The sequence below is a fragment of the Lissotriton vulgaris genome, chromosome 7 (assembly GCF_964263255.1).
Source record: "Lissotriton vulgaris chromosome 7, aLisVul1.2, whole genome shotgun sequence".
In the NCBI taxonomy this organism is placed as follows: Eukaryota; Metazoa; Chordata; class Amphibia; order Caudata; family Salamandridae; genus Lissotriton; species Lissotriton vulgaris.
In genome coordinates this window covers 851589927-851607930 of record NC_141695.1, presented here as the reverse complement: position 1 = coordinate 851607930, position 18004 = coordinate 851589927, and the positions used below count along the sequence as shown (strand labels likewise).

Genomic DNA, 18004 nt, shown 5'->3' with positions numbered 1-18004 from the left:
GCAGATCACACACTGTGTATAGGTTGTATACTCCACCGTAGCAGCTATCACCAGTATCTGTTGCAATTGTTTGAAATAGTATTTTGAGTACAGCGTGGCCCACACTAACTAATAGCTTTGCTTGCACATCTACACAATAGTGTTTTGTGAATGTGTGTGGTGTAGACCATGTAGCTGCTTTACAGATGACATCTAAAGGAATGTTTCCTAAGAAAGCCATTGAAGCCCCTATCTTTCTGGTAGAGTGGGCTCTAGGAGGAATGGATAATGTACGTTTTGTTTTTCGATAGCAAATTTGTATGCATTTACAATCCACCTTGCAATTCCAGCTTTTTATAAAGGATTGCCTTTATCTTGTGGTGAGAAGGATACAAAAAGTTGTTGAGTGTTGCGAAAAGGTTTTTGCTCTGTTAATATAGTAAAGAAGTGCTCTTGACGTCTAGCGTATAAAGAGCTCTTTCTGCGACTGTTTGTGGTTGCAAGAAAAATATTGGCAACTCTATAGACTGGTTGAGATGAAAGGGAGAAATTACTTTAGGAAGGAATTTTGAGTTTGTTCTGAGAACCATTTTGTTATGATGAAGTTGTAAAAATGGTTCTTGAATAGTAAGTGCTGGAAGCTCACTGACTCTTCTAAGGGAAGTAATGGCCACTAGGAAAGCGACATTCCAAGTGAAAAATTGCAATTCACATTTGTGCAGGGGTTCAAATGGAGGACCCATTAGTCTTGTGAGAACAATATTTAAGTTCCACACAGGTGAGGGTGGTACTCTGGGTGGAATTATTCTTTTGAGTCCCTCCATAAAGGCTTTGATGGCAGGTACTCTGAAGAGTGAACATTTTGTCTGTTTTGTAAATAGGCTGCTACAGCAGCAAGGTGTAACCTAATAGAGGTGTATGCAAGGCTGGACCTTTGGAGATGTAGTAGGTAACCTATGATGTGCTGAATTGACACATCTAAGGGATTGATGTTGTTATTGTTGCAGTATATAACAAATCGTTTCCACTTGGCTGCATAACAAGCTCTAGTGGTGGGGCGTCTAGCTTCTTTGATAACATTCATGCAATCAGGGGGAAGATTAAGGTAACCAAACTCTAAGACTTCATCAGCCAGATAGCTAGGTTGAGCTGTGCTGGATCTGGGTGTCTGATCTCTCCATGGCTCTGGGTTAGGAGGCGTGGGGAGGGGTGTCGTTTTTGGTGCAGGACTACAGATAGTTCCAGTAATGTGGTGTACCATGGTTGTCTGGCCTATGTTGGAGCAACTAGGATTAGAGTCAGTGAGTGTTGCTGTAATTTGCGCACCACCAGTGGAATGAGTGGGAGAGGTGGAAAAGCGTACGCAAATCTGCCTGACCAATTCATCCATGTCGCATTGCCTTTGGACAGTGGGTATTGATACCTGGCGGCGAAGCTTGGGAATTTGGTGTTTTTGTGGGTGGCAAAGAGATCTATCTGTGGGTGCCCCCACAACTGGAAAAATGGTTGAAGAACTTGTTGATGAAGTTCCCACTCGTGAGCCTATTGCGTTTGACAGCTTAACAGATCTGCTATGCTGTTCTGGACTCCTGGAACGTGTTGGGCTAAGAGAAAAATGTTCTGAGCAATAGCCCATCTCCATATGCTTTGTGCTAGCTGGGAGAGTTACAGAGAGTGTGTCCCGACTTGTTTTTGTATGTAATACATCGCTGTCATATTGTCTGTGCAGACTAGGACAGCTTTGCCTAGAATGTGTTTCTGGAAGGACTTTAATGGTAGAAATATGGCTAGTAACTAAGTGATTGATGTGGAGCAACCTTTGTTGTGGTGTCCACGTGCCCTGTATGGTATGAAGCACCAGATGAGCTCCCCAGCCGGAGAGCGATGCGTCCGCTGTTAACACGATCTGTGGAACTGGCTCGATGAACGGTTGCCCTTTGGAAAGGTTTTTGGTGGTTCCACCATTGTAGAGAACGATGTGTGCGACCGTCCACCAACACCAGATTTGTCCGCGGACCTTGAGCCTTGTTCCACTGACGTGTTAAACATTCCTGTAGGGGACGCATTTGGAGTCTTGCATGAGGAACTATGAATATGAAAGAGGCCATCATCCCTATAAGTTGCATGAACACTCGAGCTGGAAGACTGTTGTGGCTGAAGCTTTGTGACAAGGCTTTGTATGCTTGCTATCCTGGCTAGACTGGGATATGCAAGTGCCTTTGAGGTATTTATGGTTGCCCCGAGGTAATGCTGTATGTGTAACGGTTGTAGGGGAGACTCTGGGTGGTTATGTTAAGTCCTGAAGCAGTTGGATTGTAGCGCGAGTGTGTTGTACGCACTGGTTGTATGACTTGGCTTTTATGAGCCAGTCGTCTAGGTAGGGGTAGACATGAATATACTGCCTCCTTAGGTGAGCTGCAACTACTGCTAGACACTTGGTGAAGACTCTGGGTTGTATGGTGACTCCGAATGGGACCTTGAATTGATAATGCTGACCGTTTACTACAAACCGGAGATTCTTTGTTAGAAGTGTGAATGGGAATATGGAAGTAGGCGTTCTTGAGATCCAGAGTGGCAAGAAAATTGCCTTGTGCAAGCAGAGTAAGGACCTGTTGAAGCGTGACCATGTGAAAGTGGTCCGATTGTATGTACAGATTTAGGGGACTGAGATCTAGGATGGGTCTTAGAGACCTGTCCTTTTTTGGAATGAGGAAGTACAGGGAGTAAAGCCCCGTGTTTTGCTGATGCAAGGGTACTGGTTCTATCGCATGCTTTGCAGAAGGGAGAGGACTTCCAGTTTTAGCAGTGATAAATGTTCCAGTGACATTGGGCGCTGCCTGGGTGGTATGCTTGGGGGGGTAGAGGTGAGTTCTAGACAGTAACCTGTTTTAACGATTTGTCTCACCCACCTCTCTGTGGTGATGTTGGTCCAGACAGGAAGGAACTGTTGTATTCTCCCCCGACAGGAGTAGAATGGTCCGGGGGGAGCAGAGGGAAGTCATTGGGTAGGGGTGGAGGCAGATCTGGTATTGTTGGTCTTGCCTCTAACGTTTGTTGTTGTTGCCTCTGTAGCCTCCTCTTTGGTAACCTCTGGTGAATGTAGATTGGGTGGGAGCCTTGTAAGAGGTGGAAGGGTTGTCAGAGGAGTATCCTCTAGAGGTGCCTTTGTAGAAAGAGCGACAAAAAGAACGTATGGGAGCTCGCGATTGCAAGGCTCCCATAGATTTGGCTGTGTCTGTCTTTTTTCATCTTTTCAAGTGATGAATCTACATTAGGTCCAAATAAGTGTTTCTGATCGAAAGGTTGGTTTAAAATGGAGGTTTGTACTTCCGGTTTAAAAGCTGAAATGCGTAGCCATGCATGTCAACATAGAAGTACACTTGTGTTGACGGCTCTGGAGGCTGTATCTGCTGCATCTAGAGCACAACGAATGGAGGTGGCAGTGATAATTTTCCCCTCTTGTTTGAGGTCATTGGCCCTGTTCTTATATTTGTCCAGTAGGTGTTGCAATAGGGTCTCAAGTTCATCGTAATGTGCCCTACCATACCTGGCTAACAGAGCTTGAGTGTTGGTGATAAGCCATATGTTAGCTGCTTGTGACGCTGTTCTTTTGCCAGAGGCATCTAAATTTGGGCTCTTTATCAGGGGTGGTGCGTCCCCTGATGTCTGAGAATTGGCTCTCTTCCTAGGAAACTTCTAGTAAATCTAACAGTAATGGACCTTTAATATAAGCTGGGTCCCCAGGGGCAGCTTTATACTTTTTCTCGATCCTGGGGTTAATAACTCTTGCCCTTACAGGATCTTTAAACACTTCAGGTGCATGTTTGATGACCCCTTTTAGCATGGGTAAAATAGAAGTGGACCTTTGTGAGGTATCCAAAGTGTCCATTAGGAAATCCTCTTCCACTGGGACTTTGTGTAAACTAACTCCATGGTATTGGGCAGCTCTGTGAAGAGCTGATTAATACCTGTTGTGTCCTCTGGAGGGGAAGGCGTAGAGGGGTAGATATCCTCCTGTGGAACATTAGGGACGTCTGGTTTATTGTAGTCATCCCAAGGATCAGGGGAAGAAGGTGGACTATGGTCCCTTAATGGCTCCTCATCCGCACCCCCCCCGCGTGGATCCGAACATTTCGGGAGCGGAGTCTTGCTCGGCTTCGAGCGTTTTTTCGGAGTGGATGGGTCGGTGCTTATAGATTTCCGTGCGGAATGCTTGGATGTGAGGCAGCGATCAGCAAGGAAGAGGAGGGCGGCTTCTTTTTTGGTGCCGTGGCCGGGTTTCGGTATCGATGGCAAGCTGACTCGAGCCAGAGTCGGCTGGAGGCCTACTAGGTTTCTTTGCCGAGCCCAGGGGCGGGGTATGGGAAGCAGTCTCTCGGTGTGCACCTAGGCCCAAAAGTGAAGGTGTGACCGAAGCCTTTTCTGAGGGTGTATGGAGGGAGTGAGGGTTGAAGTCTGTACTTACGACCCGCTGCTCAGGAGTGATTTCTTCGACATCGGAGTCCTCTACTTCGGAGCCGCTGCCGAGGGGTTCTTGGATTGGCTTCTGTTCCGGTACATAGACGCCCTCCTGGAAGATGTCGTTGGGAATGGATGTTGACGAGCGAGCCATTTTCCTTCAAGCTAGACTATCCCGAATGGTCTTCTTGGGGCGGAAAGAGGCACAGGCTGCACAGTCTCTGGCCTCGTCCTCCGGTGAAAGGCAGAAGTTACACACCTCATGCAGATCGGGGTGGGGAAACTTGGACCCACATTTAGGACACTTTTTGAATGGAGTCCTTTCCATGAGCCAGATGCCAAGGCCCAAGTAGGCCCGAAGGCCCTCGTCGACGATCGGATTCGAGGACTTCGACTTTGAAGAGATGCGCGACGACGGGGGATCGCGATCGAAAACAATACCGTAGAATGGGTGAAGGATTGCGTGTCGAAAGTAGAATCGGTAACGATACCGAGCTGGAGCGCGACAAACACATCCGAGCCCGATGGTGGAAAAAAACAATCTGAAGGTGCAGCCGATGCCCATGCGCACTATAGTCCAAAGGAGGAGTCACCTATCTCGTGACTTCCAAAGACTTTTCCAGGACAACAACAAAATGCAAACGTCCAGGCCCAATACCAGATGGCGATCTATGCACCGTGAGCGATCTGCAGCTTATATGCCTCGAACCTGATGTTATCCCACAGTGTGTGCCACTTACATACAGCTCTGCACTGTTTATTCCGCTAAGCCAGATCGCTATGGAGTCAGATTTTAGCACCTGCCAACAAGCAAGAGTAGTTGCTATGACAAATTTCTAATGCAGTCTGATGCCTGAGAAAATTCAAAAAGGTTAGCAATCTGCAGTTAGAAGTATTCATCAGAAATGATAGGGTAGATAATTTCTTTTTTTTAAAGGCCTTTTACTGAAGGCGTGGCCAAGATGGCGGAGTGAGAGGACGCTTCTTCTCAATGCTCCCCGGCCCGACTAGGCCCGAGCTCTGAAATATAGCTCTTTCCCCCCCCCCTCCGAAGCTTAACGGCACGGGGAGAGATAGAGGAACCTGCAGAGATGACGCTGGTCGAGTCCTAGCCTCCGTTTAGCCCCAGGACAGCCCGTCGGACGGTGTTGAAGGTCCGACCCGGGAGGCGCGAGGAGGAGGAGGCCGACCCCAGAGCACGTCGGCCGGACGCACGCCGCGCCCAGTGCCGCTTGGAGTGAGCAGCCGGTAGAGACGCCGCAACACCTTGATCAAGAGGTCCTGGAAATTTAGAGAAACCACCGTAGTAGCCCCGCAAGAAAAGCAGAGTGTGACGGTTGAGTCCCGGCATACCCATCTGGCCGACCCCGGGAGGGCATCGAAGGGACAAGGGTGCGGACCCGGGGCCTTGTGCGGAGCCTTCCCACCTCGGCTTCTCCGGTGGCAGGACTTCACAACTTAGTGAACGCCGAGGCTCGCAGCGACGGCGGAGTCCCCGGCGGCCCCACGCCCTGCATAGTTGACCCGGAGCGAATCCCGCCCATTAGCACTGTGACGCACGAAGAATTTGGCCGAAGCCTAGAGATGGCGGAATCGCCCTGAAGGGCTTCTGGTGACGGCGACGGCTGGGGAGTCCTGCGCATTTACGGAGGAATCCACAACGCCTCCCGAACAGAGACGGAAAGAGGGGACAGTCACAGGTGATAGTATCTTGGCCTAGTGGAGGCCGCGGCAGACGGAGGCTGGTGAGGCCTACAGACGGAATGCGCACCCTGCAATAGCTATCGCACCCGGACCCCCACGTGACGATCCCAGAAGTACTGGCCCCAGAAGGTGCTTGGTGTAGTGCCGGTGGCGATCCACGGTCCCTTGTCTACCACGAGAGAGGTGACCCGGCCTGCATTCAACCCAAGATGGCGTCGGGCAAAGGCAACAAACGGGGAGAGCGCACTCTCCCGGAGATGCTCAGCAGATCCCAACAGAGGCGAGATAGGGGGCCATCTTCAGCAAGCCCGGCCGGGGCCTCGCAGAGTTCGAATGGAGGAGAGCCACCGGTCACCAGATCGTTTCTTGAGTCGCTGTTTAGCACCCTCAGAGACGATTTTTCAGACATTGAAACAGGAAGTGGCGGGCGAGGTCCGGGAGGTGCGACGAGAAGTGGAAGAGATCGGGGAACGAGTGGCCACAGTGGAGGGCACGAACCACCGTATCGATGAGGAGTTAGCCCTGCTACAACAGGAGGTGCTGCGCCTCAGAGAACAGCACCTAGATCGGCAGATGCATAACGAAGACCTTGAGAACCGCTCTCGGCGAAACAACATTCGAGTCCGGGGGGTTCCGTCCGTCCCGGATGTGACGGGCTACCTGAGAGACCTGTTTCATCCTAGGAGAACCACCGGAATTCCCGGTCAGGATCCACAGGGCGCATCGGGTGGGCCCACCACGGCAAGCATCGAACTCCCCCCCCCCCCGTCATTTTGGCTTTCCTTCCGGACTTCCCATTGAAAGAGCGCATCATGGCGGAGGCCCGGAAACAATCTGGGTTCACTTTCCGTGGCCTCTCTGTGGGACTATATCAGGACCTCTCTGCCATTACTTTGCAAAAACGGAAATCATTCAAGATCGCCACAGACTTTTTGAGAGCGCATGAAACACCATATGCCTGGGGCCACCCATTCCGCCTCATCTTTAGATGGAACGGCACGATGCACCAACTTAGATCGCTCCAAGACACCTGTGAGGTCCTGGGGATCACGGCGGAGGAGAAAGACACGAACATGCCGAGCGGGAGACGCGGCCCCAGAGACGGTTGGCAGAGGGTGTCAGGGCGACTGGGATCGGCCAACCCCAGGAGGCCAGACTCGCCCACCATTAGAGCCAACATGGCGGATGCGGTCTCCGAGGCTGCCAGAAGCAACGCAGCTACCGGTGATGTGGCTCTTACAGCATAATGACGCTCCGGGGGGAGAACACCACAGCCTTACTGGAATAGCAGGTTCGGGTCTTCGAGGGCGGGGGGTGGGGGTAAGTGGGGAAGGGGGTAAGTGGCTGGACGTCCACATTGGCAACTCACCACAGACTTGCCCGAGGGCATGACTGGGACTAACATTTGTTTGGATTTCGGGGGTTTGTTGGGGGAAGGGGGGAGAGATCCTTTGGTTGGTTGCATGGAGGGTGTGTTGGGGAGTGGAGAGTGTTGCTGGGAGGGGGAGGGGAGGGTTGGGCAGTCTGGGAGTTGGGTGGGGGGGTTTGGGGGGGAATCACGGGGTCCGTCCAGTACAACTGTGCTACTCATCACAGCCTGGCTGTGCTTCTACACATCACCTACACCGCGCCTACCCCTCTTAGGCCGTGACACATTGTGTCTGCCTTGGTCTAATCCACACAGATGACGGCTTTCACAGTGGTTACCCTTAACGTGAAGGGGTTAAATAATCCTATCAAAAGAAGGGCGGTTCTTTCTTTATTGGAAAATACCCACGCAGATATTTGTCTTTTACAGGAGACACATCTTCTGGCCACAGACTGCCAGAGGATGCGCTCCCATAAGTTTCCCACTCAATTCTTCTCCTGCAATACCACTAAGACCGCTGGGGTCGCACTTTCCATATCCCACAAGTTTAAGGGGGAGATTCTCCATAAGTTTGCTGAGCAGAAGGGCAGGCTCCTGGCTTATAGTGTCAGGTACGGGGGACTGACTTTCACTGTTGGATCGATGTATAGCCCCAATGAACACCAGGAACAATTCCTACATTCGGTGGTGGTGGATATCACCGCCACACCAGATAGACACGTCATCGTAGGGGGGGGATCTGAATATGGTCTTCGACTCCTCCCTGGATAGGTCCGTGCAACGGCGTCCGCAGACTGGGGAGATCTCGCAGATGGGCAAACGCCAGCTTGAGGACTCGGATCTCCATGATCTCTGGCGCTCCTTGCATCCCACCACCCGGGATTATTCCTATTATTCACACGCTCATAAGACTTACGCTCGCCTCGATCATCTCCTGGTCTCCAAACCGTTCCGCGATTTAGCCATAGCATCAACTATTGGGGTTCTTTCTCTATCAGACCACGCCCCAGTTATGGCAGAGTTTCAATTGCCACCGATATTGCCGAGGCGCGGGGTATGGCGCCTCAGAGATACCTTGCTGCACAGACAGACGGTGGTAAAACATATTCAAGATTCAATTCGGGAATTCCAGGAGCACAATGATAATGGTGACACTTCCCTAGCAACGCAGTGGGCGGCATTGAAGGTTGTGCTCCGAGGGGAATTTATTGCCATCCTCAGCTGAGAATCGGGAGCGTCAGCGGAAACGTGAGGAACTCACAGGCAAGGTGCGAGAACTGGAACAGGTTCACCAGAGGACGGGGGCACCCAGAATCTGGAAGCAGCTTAAGGCGGCGAGGAAGCTATTAGCAGCCTTGGATACGGACAGGGCGGAGTACGCTGCATTGCGCTTGAAGCATGCGTATTATACTGTTGGGGACAGGTGTGGGAAACTCCTGGCACACAAACTTAGAGAAGCACACCAGAAGCACTTAGTGAAGGAGCTAGCGACGCCCTCCGGGGAGTCGGGGACGGAAGATGACCAAATAGCGGACGGCTTCCGTCGATTTTATGCCGACCTCTATAGGGGCGAACCCCCGTCAGCACAGGCAGAGGAGACCTACCTGGCTTCGGTTGACCTTCCCTCCCTCGCTCCAGAGCAGGCAGAATATCTCGAGAGGGATATTCGAGTGGAGGAAGTAATCACAGCCATCTCCAGGCTTAAACACGGGAAGGCCCCGGGCCCCAACGGTTATACCTCCCTCTTCTATAAGACTTTCTGCCCCACGCTGGCCCCGATCCTCACGCGCCTATTTAACTCCTTCTCCGAGCCTGGAGCTATTCCTCCGGATCTGCTTAGGGCAACGGTTTCGGTTATCCCCAAGCCGGGGAAGGACCGGACGCAATGTGGCTCTTACAGGCCTATCTCCCTCTTGAATGTCGACCTTAAGTTGTACACTGGGATCTTGGCGGCCCGTTTAGCGCTTTATCTTCCGGGTCTGGTAGACTCGGATCAGGCTGGATTCGTCCCGGGGAGGCAGACGGTGGACAACACCATGAGGGTAGTTCATGTTCTGGAGAAGGCCTCCAGAATACCCGGAGAAAGGATGTTACTAGCAGTCGACGCAGAGGCGGCCTTCGACAGGGTGCACTGGCCATATCTAGAGAGAGTTCTGGCGAAAGTCGGCATTGGCGAGAAATTCCACACTCTGGTGTTTAACTGCTATAAGTTTCCATCAGCAGTGGTACGGGTTAACGGTTGCAGTTCTCATCACTTCGCGATCGAGAGGGGTACCAGACAGGGGTGCCCATTATCCCCCCTCTTATTCGCGCTTTACATGGAACCCCTGGCCCACAGAATTCGTCAAAATCCGAATGCCCTGGGAGTTAAGATGGGGGAGTACACCCACACTATCAGTCTGTATGCAGACGATATCATTCTGACATTGGAGGATCCGGGGAGGTCGCTCCCTGCTTGCATCAATGAGATGGAAGCCTTCGCTGCCATTGCGGGCTTTAAGATGAATATGGGGAAATCGGCGGCCCTTGATGTCTCACTCACCGTGGCCACCAGAACCGATTTGCAGAGGCGATTTCCCATGCACTGGTCGAAAGATCTGGTGCCTTACATGGGCATTCTTCTGGCGCCTACACTACCTGCCATGGTGACTGCGAACTACACCGCCTTAGGCTCTAAAATTAAGGAGGAACTGGGTCGCTGGAGCAAGGGCACATTATCCTGGATGGGTAGGATTGCCGCGGTGAAAATGACCATCTTGCCGCAGGCGCTTTACCTATTCCGCGCCCTGCCACTGCAGCCCCCAAAGGGATGGCTGCTTCAGACTCAGGCGGACATTGCGCGCTTCATATGGCAGGGCCGTAAACCCAGACTCAAGAAGACCCTGGCCACTCTGGCACCCGAGGCAGGGGGGCTCGGAATACCGGACCTCCGTAAATATTTTCAGGCGGCCCAACTAAGGTATCTGGTAGAGTGGAGTAAATGGGAGTCCGACAAACACTGGCTCTTTCAAGACCAGGCAGTTGCGGGCCGAACCTTGCAAGAAGTGCCCTTTCTGCGGCGGATACATCGCCCTTCCAATTTATATGCATCTTATATCACACGGGTCCTCTTGAGGGTGAGGGATGCCACGAATTTGACTCACTCACTTACCACCTTCCCCTCTCCTTTCACGCCCCTGATCGATAACCCAGAATTTAGCCCTGGCAAGGAACCAGGGGCCTTTGCACATTGGCGAATGGCCGGGTGCAGGGCTCTTTTTCATCTGTATGGCCCGGAGGGCATAATCCCGTTCCCAGAATTCAGGAAAGAATATCAGTTGCCGGAGGTAGAACGGTTGCGCTATATGCAGGTGCGCCACTGGGCACTGCAACCACAGACTCGAGAGTCGGCAGACCGAAAGCTTTTACCATATGAGAAATGGCTTGTAACACGCACCTCAGACAAAAAAACTCATTTCGGACTTGTACAAATTCTTGCAGCCCTCCCCCTTTGACATCTATAACCCAGGTAGAGAACGATGGGAAAGAGAATTAGGGAGATCCTTGAGCCGTAAGGAATGGGACAGCATTGCATATAGGGCCCGACACTCTGCATATCACACTGGGCTAACGGAGACATTTACAAAAGTATCCACATATTGGTATTACACGCCCCAAAGGTTACACGAGATGAATCACAACATTGACACCACCTGTTGGCGAGCATGTGGGCAACCGGGTACCCTCACTCATGTTTTATGGGAATGCCCGATGCTAGCTCCCTACTGGAAGGAGGTTTTAGACTTGATTGACTCCAACTTTGAGATTGAATATGTTCTGTTGGGCTTGCTCAACGGACTGATGTATCCTCTGAAGTCGCGTAGAGGGAGGCAAATTGCGATAGCACTGGGTTCTGCTGTTCAAAAAATACTTATTCATTGGCGCACTACCACACTTCCCTCCACCACAGGATGGTTGCATAGACTATGGCATGTCCTGGGAATGGAAAAATTGTCGCTCATGGTGGCGGGAGAGGTGGAACAATTTAATGAACTATGGCAACCGTTTCACTCATTGCGTGTGGGGGAATTTACAGAGCTTACGTGCCCCAGATATCTCCGCCTGTTGAGGCTGACTACATTGGCAGACTTGGAAGGCCTACGAGCCTAGATGTGAGGGCACAGGAGGGAAGGGAGCGGTCTTTGGAGGGGTGGGCGGGTGTTGCTTTGGGGGTCTGGACGGGGTGGGGGGAAAGGGCATGGTTTGGTTCGGGGAGGTAGGGAGTTGGGAGGTTTGTTCACTTTGGAGCACCTTGTGGTAGCATACGCACCAGCCATTGCATCTGAATGTACACTGCTTTTACAGGACCCTAACGCGCCGGTGCGCTATTATATGACTGTATCGGACGCTTGCTCCCATGTGTCAACTGTTTGTCCTTTTTTTGTGAATGCTTAATAAAATGCTTTAAACCTAAAGGCCTTTTGCTAAGCCATACGGATTAACCCCCCCGCTTGCACCCACAGCCAGGATTCTATTAGACTGTACACTAAGGAATGTAAAAAAACAAAAAAAAAAACAAGGCAACAGACTTTTTCTAGCTACGCACCCAGGATCTGAAACAACATCTCTGTGTTTACTAGGACCGCTCCAACACTATTCTAATTTAGGACAGAGTTGTAGACTCATCTCTTTAAAGAACATTATATAATACATTAACCTTCCACAAGCCAACTGCATCCCCTATCACTTGTTAACTTTATTCATGTGTACGACCCTGTACAGCACTATCGGCTAGATTTGCGTTACAGAAATATAAAATATATATATACATCAGCAAGCACACAACCAACAGGGCCATGACATTTGGTGAGGGGAAAAATTACAACAATGCAGCTTAGAAAGCTATCATAAACAGCCATGTTTTAAGAACTTTACTAAAGACAGTCAAGGAGGATAAATTGTAGAGGCCACAAGAAAGGGAAAAGGACACTGATGTGTTTTCCCAGCATTAGGCCCTCAAGATTGACTTTCGGAGTGACTTTGCATTATAAAAACTGGGCACTAAACTGAAAATTCTGTTAAAAAAAATGGAAAAGAAAAGATAATGGAAATTACAGGAGCTCCGAATAATAGAATCTGTTCCATATGACAAAAAGAAACTAATGGGCATGAGACTACTCAGGCGGTCGGTCACCAGAGAGCAGGCGCATCAAAATATGTGTCAGCTAGACAGTAAAGTACTTTGCTTCTTTTGATGGAGTTGGCATTTAACACTACATATTACACAGAAACTTCACTTTTTTTGGACTGAGCCTGTTGATGCACAAACACTGTTGATACCAATCTCAACGTAGTTACAGGAAACACATGAATTTTAAGAGCTTTACAAATGACAGTGAAGGAGGATAAATATTAGAGGCCGGGCAGCCTAGATGCGCTATAGTGGGGAATCGGGTACTGACATGTTTTCCCAGCAATTAGACCTTGAAGCTAGACTTCGAAAACTGGGCACTAAACCGAAAATTTAGTAAAAAAGTGAAAACAAAGGCAGTAGAAATCAGATGAGCTCCGGATGATAAAATATGTTACATATGACATATAAGGAATTGATGGGCACAAGACTGCACTTTTATGGCACAATATTGTTACACTTGATGCCACAATATTGTTACACTTGATGCCACTTCCACAACTCTGCAGCCAGACCCATACCGACGCTCCAAATGCAGTAATTTAAGTTAATGAGACTAAAATTCAAGTCTGGACATGGAAAGAGATGAGGAACAGATGAAAAGAAATAACCATTACAAAGGTGTTTCATCTCTGGCAGTCACCTGAGAGCAGGAGCATCATCACTATATGTGCTAGTTTGACAGACCACTTTGCTTCCTCTGGAGTTGGCACCTAACATAGCCTATTACATACGAATTTCGTGTTTTTTGGACCTAACCTGTAGATCCTCAAACAGTCTGTATCAATCTCAACTTTGTTAAAAGGAACAAATGAATTTCTAAATAAGAGCTGAGTTGCAGTGCCGAAGGTATATCACTGGCTTACGGCTAAGAAGACAGGAGGGCTGCGTGATCAAAGGGGGATGTCTTATGTACTGCGATCAGGTAGATGGCTACTATCAGAAGAAGGTCAACCCATGATCTATGGGCAGAAAAATGGCATGCCTCAAACTTTAGTCCGGAAACAGTCATGCGCTCTCGCTTATTAACCAATCAAGTAGGAAAACTGGTACTAGATCAGACATCACTTACTCTGCTGCTGGATTATGGTGTTGAGAGATGGCTGAGCTGGTTTGCAGGGCTGCATGCCCGGTACCAAATTATCCAAGCTAATGTTCACACTTGGGTCGGACCAGGTGGGTGGTAGGGTTTTGCCTTCATGCTTGCTCATCATCTCCATGCTTTGTGCAGATAGTGGGTTTGGTTTCTGAAGAGCAGTGTGGATATTCTGTAAAGGCTGAAAGAAAGCATAAAACCATCAAATGAAATATCAATGAACTGGTTAACAGACAGAGGATTCAAAACTATTTCTATATCTAAAAGATGTTTCCTTTACAAGCGAATTAATAATTAATCAGGTGCCCCAATACAGAAAGCGTCATTTCGCGTATGAAGGATCTAGCTTTTGAAATGCTTAAGGTCCATGGGTGATCAGACTCACTGGTATTCACCAGAAAGACAGTTACCAAACGTAGATAACTTTTTCTTCTGATGGATACTTTTACCTGCAGATTCTTCACCTGCTGAATATATTACAAAAGAAATAGTTTCTTACCTGTAACTCCAGTTCTCTCGTAGGGAATCTCCATTGAAGTCCTAAGCGATTGAATTGTTCTGTACACAGACGGGAATCCCAGAGCACTTCTTCATAGAATATGTCTCAAGAGTAGACTCTTAAGAAAGAACATAAAGTGCAGCCTAGAAAACCGGCTACATTGACGAAATGCTTCAGATGGTACTTACAAAAGGGTTAAAATTCTCCTGAACACGTACAAGTTTGAAGTGAACATTTTTATAAAACAGTTTAAATCTCTTTCACAAACCCTTTTCTGTAAAGGTCGAAGATGAAGGGTAGCAGCAGTGTAGCCCCGTAGGCTGCCATTATCTGAGTTTAAAACAGTGTGTGCGTCTTTTAGATTTGATTTTAATTTGTAAAGTGCAGCGTACGCGCTAGGGCGTCTTGGCGCTGCTTGCAATGCAAGGAAAAGAAGATCAGGATATAGAGTCTACAGAGGGAAAGTTAAAAGCCAAGTTTTAAGAAGTATTCCTTAAGTACTCTGGCATTTGATTCCAGAGACATGATGTGACGTGAGAAAAACTTCTACCTCCCCAGGAGGCTTTGCAGATGCGGAAAATGGACAGCTTCTTAGTAGTGGCAGAACGTAGAGGTCTGTTAGGGGTGTACCACGAACATTTTGTCAGATTCAGGGCCTTGAAGAGGCAATGCTATGTGGGCAATAAAGAGTGCTTTAAAGGCTACTCTTTTTAGGTCTTGTCTAGCGTTGCTGCGCACACGCGCAGCTCGCTCAGCGAGATTTATTGCTAATGATGAGTTTTAGTATAGTGCTTGAAGCACCGCCCCTCATTTCCATTGGCTGGCATCACCGTTTATGCTAAACGGTGTCCTACCATTGGAAATTAGCTATTTCGGTTGCCTCCTTTTGGGACGGCCCCCCCGGACTGGATGGCTTGGTTTACGGCTGTTATAAAAGCACTTTCTTATCTTTACAAGGCATGTTATATAAGCAAGCCGTGATCCAGTCTGGATGGGCTGCCCCAAAAGGAGACAGGGTGCTAACAAACAAGCACTGTTTAGAGAGCTTGTTATGAACGAGTCACATTATAGTGATGCCTGTTGGGGGTGTGGCCACTCGTTATCTAAATGAAAAGGGTGAGGAAAAGGTGCAGGGCATAAACAATGTAACATGCCTAGAGTGCTAATTATTGATTGAGAGGGTCCTGTCTAGGAGTGGTTATTGTGCAAGATTTACCGTGGCCGGTTATACGTCCATTGGTTAGATGGCAGGTTAGTAAGTCCTGCATGGTGTAGTCTGGACAAGCATCAGACAGCTTGATAATGTATTTTTCGGTTGCACAGCTTCCTGATATGTAACCCCATAAGCGCAGAACGAGCAGCATTCTCCATTCTCTATGCATTGAAAACAGTGGCTGAATCAGACTGTCTCGAGTGAAGCACACTGCCTTAATCTGATTGGGATTTACACCTAAATTTACTAAAGGTTGAGGGTTCTTGCATGTGTATGGTTCATGTCTTTTATTTGGTAGCCCACTGTTTGAGAAATTGTGATTTATAAGCACGCCCTGCTTCCCGGTAATTTTCCATGTGACTGTATTGGGTGGCAGAGTCGGCTGGCCCACCTACATTTTGGCAGCTGGCAGTTTCCGCTCTGCTTTGTCTCCTTAGTCATTACTGCTGCGGTGACCGATGTAAACCCCACCACGTGTCGTGCTGGTAAACCCACTGCGCTGTCACTGAGCTTTGCCCAGTCTTATTGGAGCCTTACATGCTGCTCACTGGCCTGCAGCGTAATCCCACCGCCCGGTCACTGAGCGTCTCACTGTCCTAGGAGAGCCTTACACGCTGCTGACTGACCTGGAGTGTAAGCCCACCCACCTATCACTGAGTTTTGCCAAGCACCTAGGAGACCCTAGGTGTCCAGCAGAGCGCTTGTGGTTGGGCTGATCTAACTGGTCACCCAATATTTCAGTGTCCTCCATGCTTCCGGAAAAGCATGTGCTTTTCACTGCATGAAACCGAGACCTGCATCTCCCCTTAAACTTTCCGTACACAACATTAGGCCTCAAGTGGAAAACTTGACGACTTTGATGCCATCTGACCTGGTCTCTGATCTCGACTTCCAAGCGTAAATGCATTGTGTCAGTGCTCGTGGTCAAATTATTCCAACTCACTTTTTAACTGTGCGTCAGACCCCCTCGCTGGTTTGAACATTTGCCCAGGATCACACTATTTAGTGGTTGGACGAGAGGGTGGGTTTCAGAACCATTGTCTGCTGGTTCCACAGGGAACTACTTTTTCTTTCAACTTCATTTCATCCTTAACAAGGATGACGCCGCTAATGAACCTAGTTATAGTTTCTCTGGCTGCAAAGAACGTTTAAGACAGTCCCTTAGACAGCTGAGATAATCTAGTCCCTAGGGAAGTCACTGTCCTTTAGCTGTAGTATTAACAATACTATTTTGTAGTGTTAGTGTACTAGAGATGCTAAAGGACTATTTTATTGCAAATGCTATGATACGTCTAAAGAAATCGATGTTTTTGAATGCCGTGATGCTCAGTTTATTAATATCTGAAATCTGTATTCCTTTTAAACACGCATTTGTTGGTGTTGCATTAAATTCACCATTCTCCGGCAGAGGAGACTGGTGGGAGGGGTATTCCATGATGCAGTGGTTAAATTGTGGCATGTGGCCTGACTCAGCAGTGAGGTACTGCCAAATTATCTTTATCTCTCTGGACCTTGTTTTTTTTTGTTTCTGTCGCTCTGCCTTCTAACTTCCTGCTGATATGGGGTCTGCGGCCAGTACAAGCTCCTCCTTTCCTGGCGGATTTCCTCCCTACCCTTGCCTCTTCTGTTCCACACAGCGCTTTGTGGCAGCATAAGTAGGTTAAACACTATAAAAACACTAGAACAGCATGGCGTTCTGTTCCTTTGTTTCTTTAACCCTACCCTCCTCGTCCCGTCCCTCTACAATCCTCTTAGTACTACTCATAATCCCTTTCTGCTCCTGTTCCTCGCAGCTACCACCCCAGCATTACGGCACAACATTTTCCTACAAACAAACACAAGAAATAGGTCTCGCATTTACACAAGTTGTAAATGACAATGCCTTCTATTTAGTTTTTTGAATACAAAAATAAAAGGCATTGTTATTTGCAATGTCAATAGCTCAAACTCGCGTGAAAGCGAGACTTATTGCATTGCAAATGCTCGCTTTGACAGGCAAACAGGAAAGTTCTTCCCTAGCTTTAGTCAAAGGTACAAACTTTTACATTTTTTCCAAAACCCCAACTGCTGCATTTTGCAGTCTCTGGAGCTTACTCAGAACACACTGCTGGGCACCAACATAAAGGGCATGAAATAATTTAGTTTTGATAATACCAATGAGGTAACCATTTTTTGTGTGCAAGTAAGTAACTTTAGCTTTATTCGATTTTTAGGTATAAAACCATGAAAGCACATTGCAAAAAATATATACACATTTACATTTCAAATCATTTCAAATCATATCACGGTCGATATTGTGACATAAAAACCTTTAAGAAAAGTCGGGTAGCAGATTAATAATATGTCCAGTCAGGGTCTGAGTGTTAAAGTGTTAAAAACCCCTCACCCCGGAGCTGTTTTGGCCCAGCCAAAAGTTAGTCTCTTCGATGATCTTGTATAGGGGAGAAGTGAATCTCTAGGATAAAAATCAGATAGACCCCAGGTGTGTATAGGTCCGTCTCCAATCTGTGGTTTCC

The 18004-nt window shown here is 48.5% G+C and overlaps 1 protein-coding gene across 1 annotated transcript in view; it reads right to left on the bottom strand.

Moving 5' to 3' along the window:
* CLINT1 (clathrin interactor 1) overlaps positions 1–18004 on the bottom strand; it is a 656796-nt gene that overhangs the window by 46104 nt on the left and 592688 nt on the right. The window contains exon 11 of the mRNA XM_086931221.1: positions 13753–13957. Within this exon, the coding sequence (XP_086787347.1) occupies positions 13753–13957 (205 nt within the window). The remainder of the gene's footprint in view (positions 1–13752; positions 13958–18004) is intronic.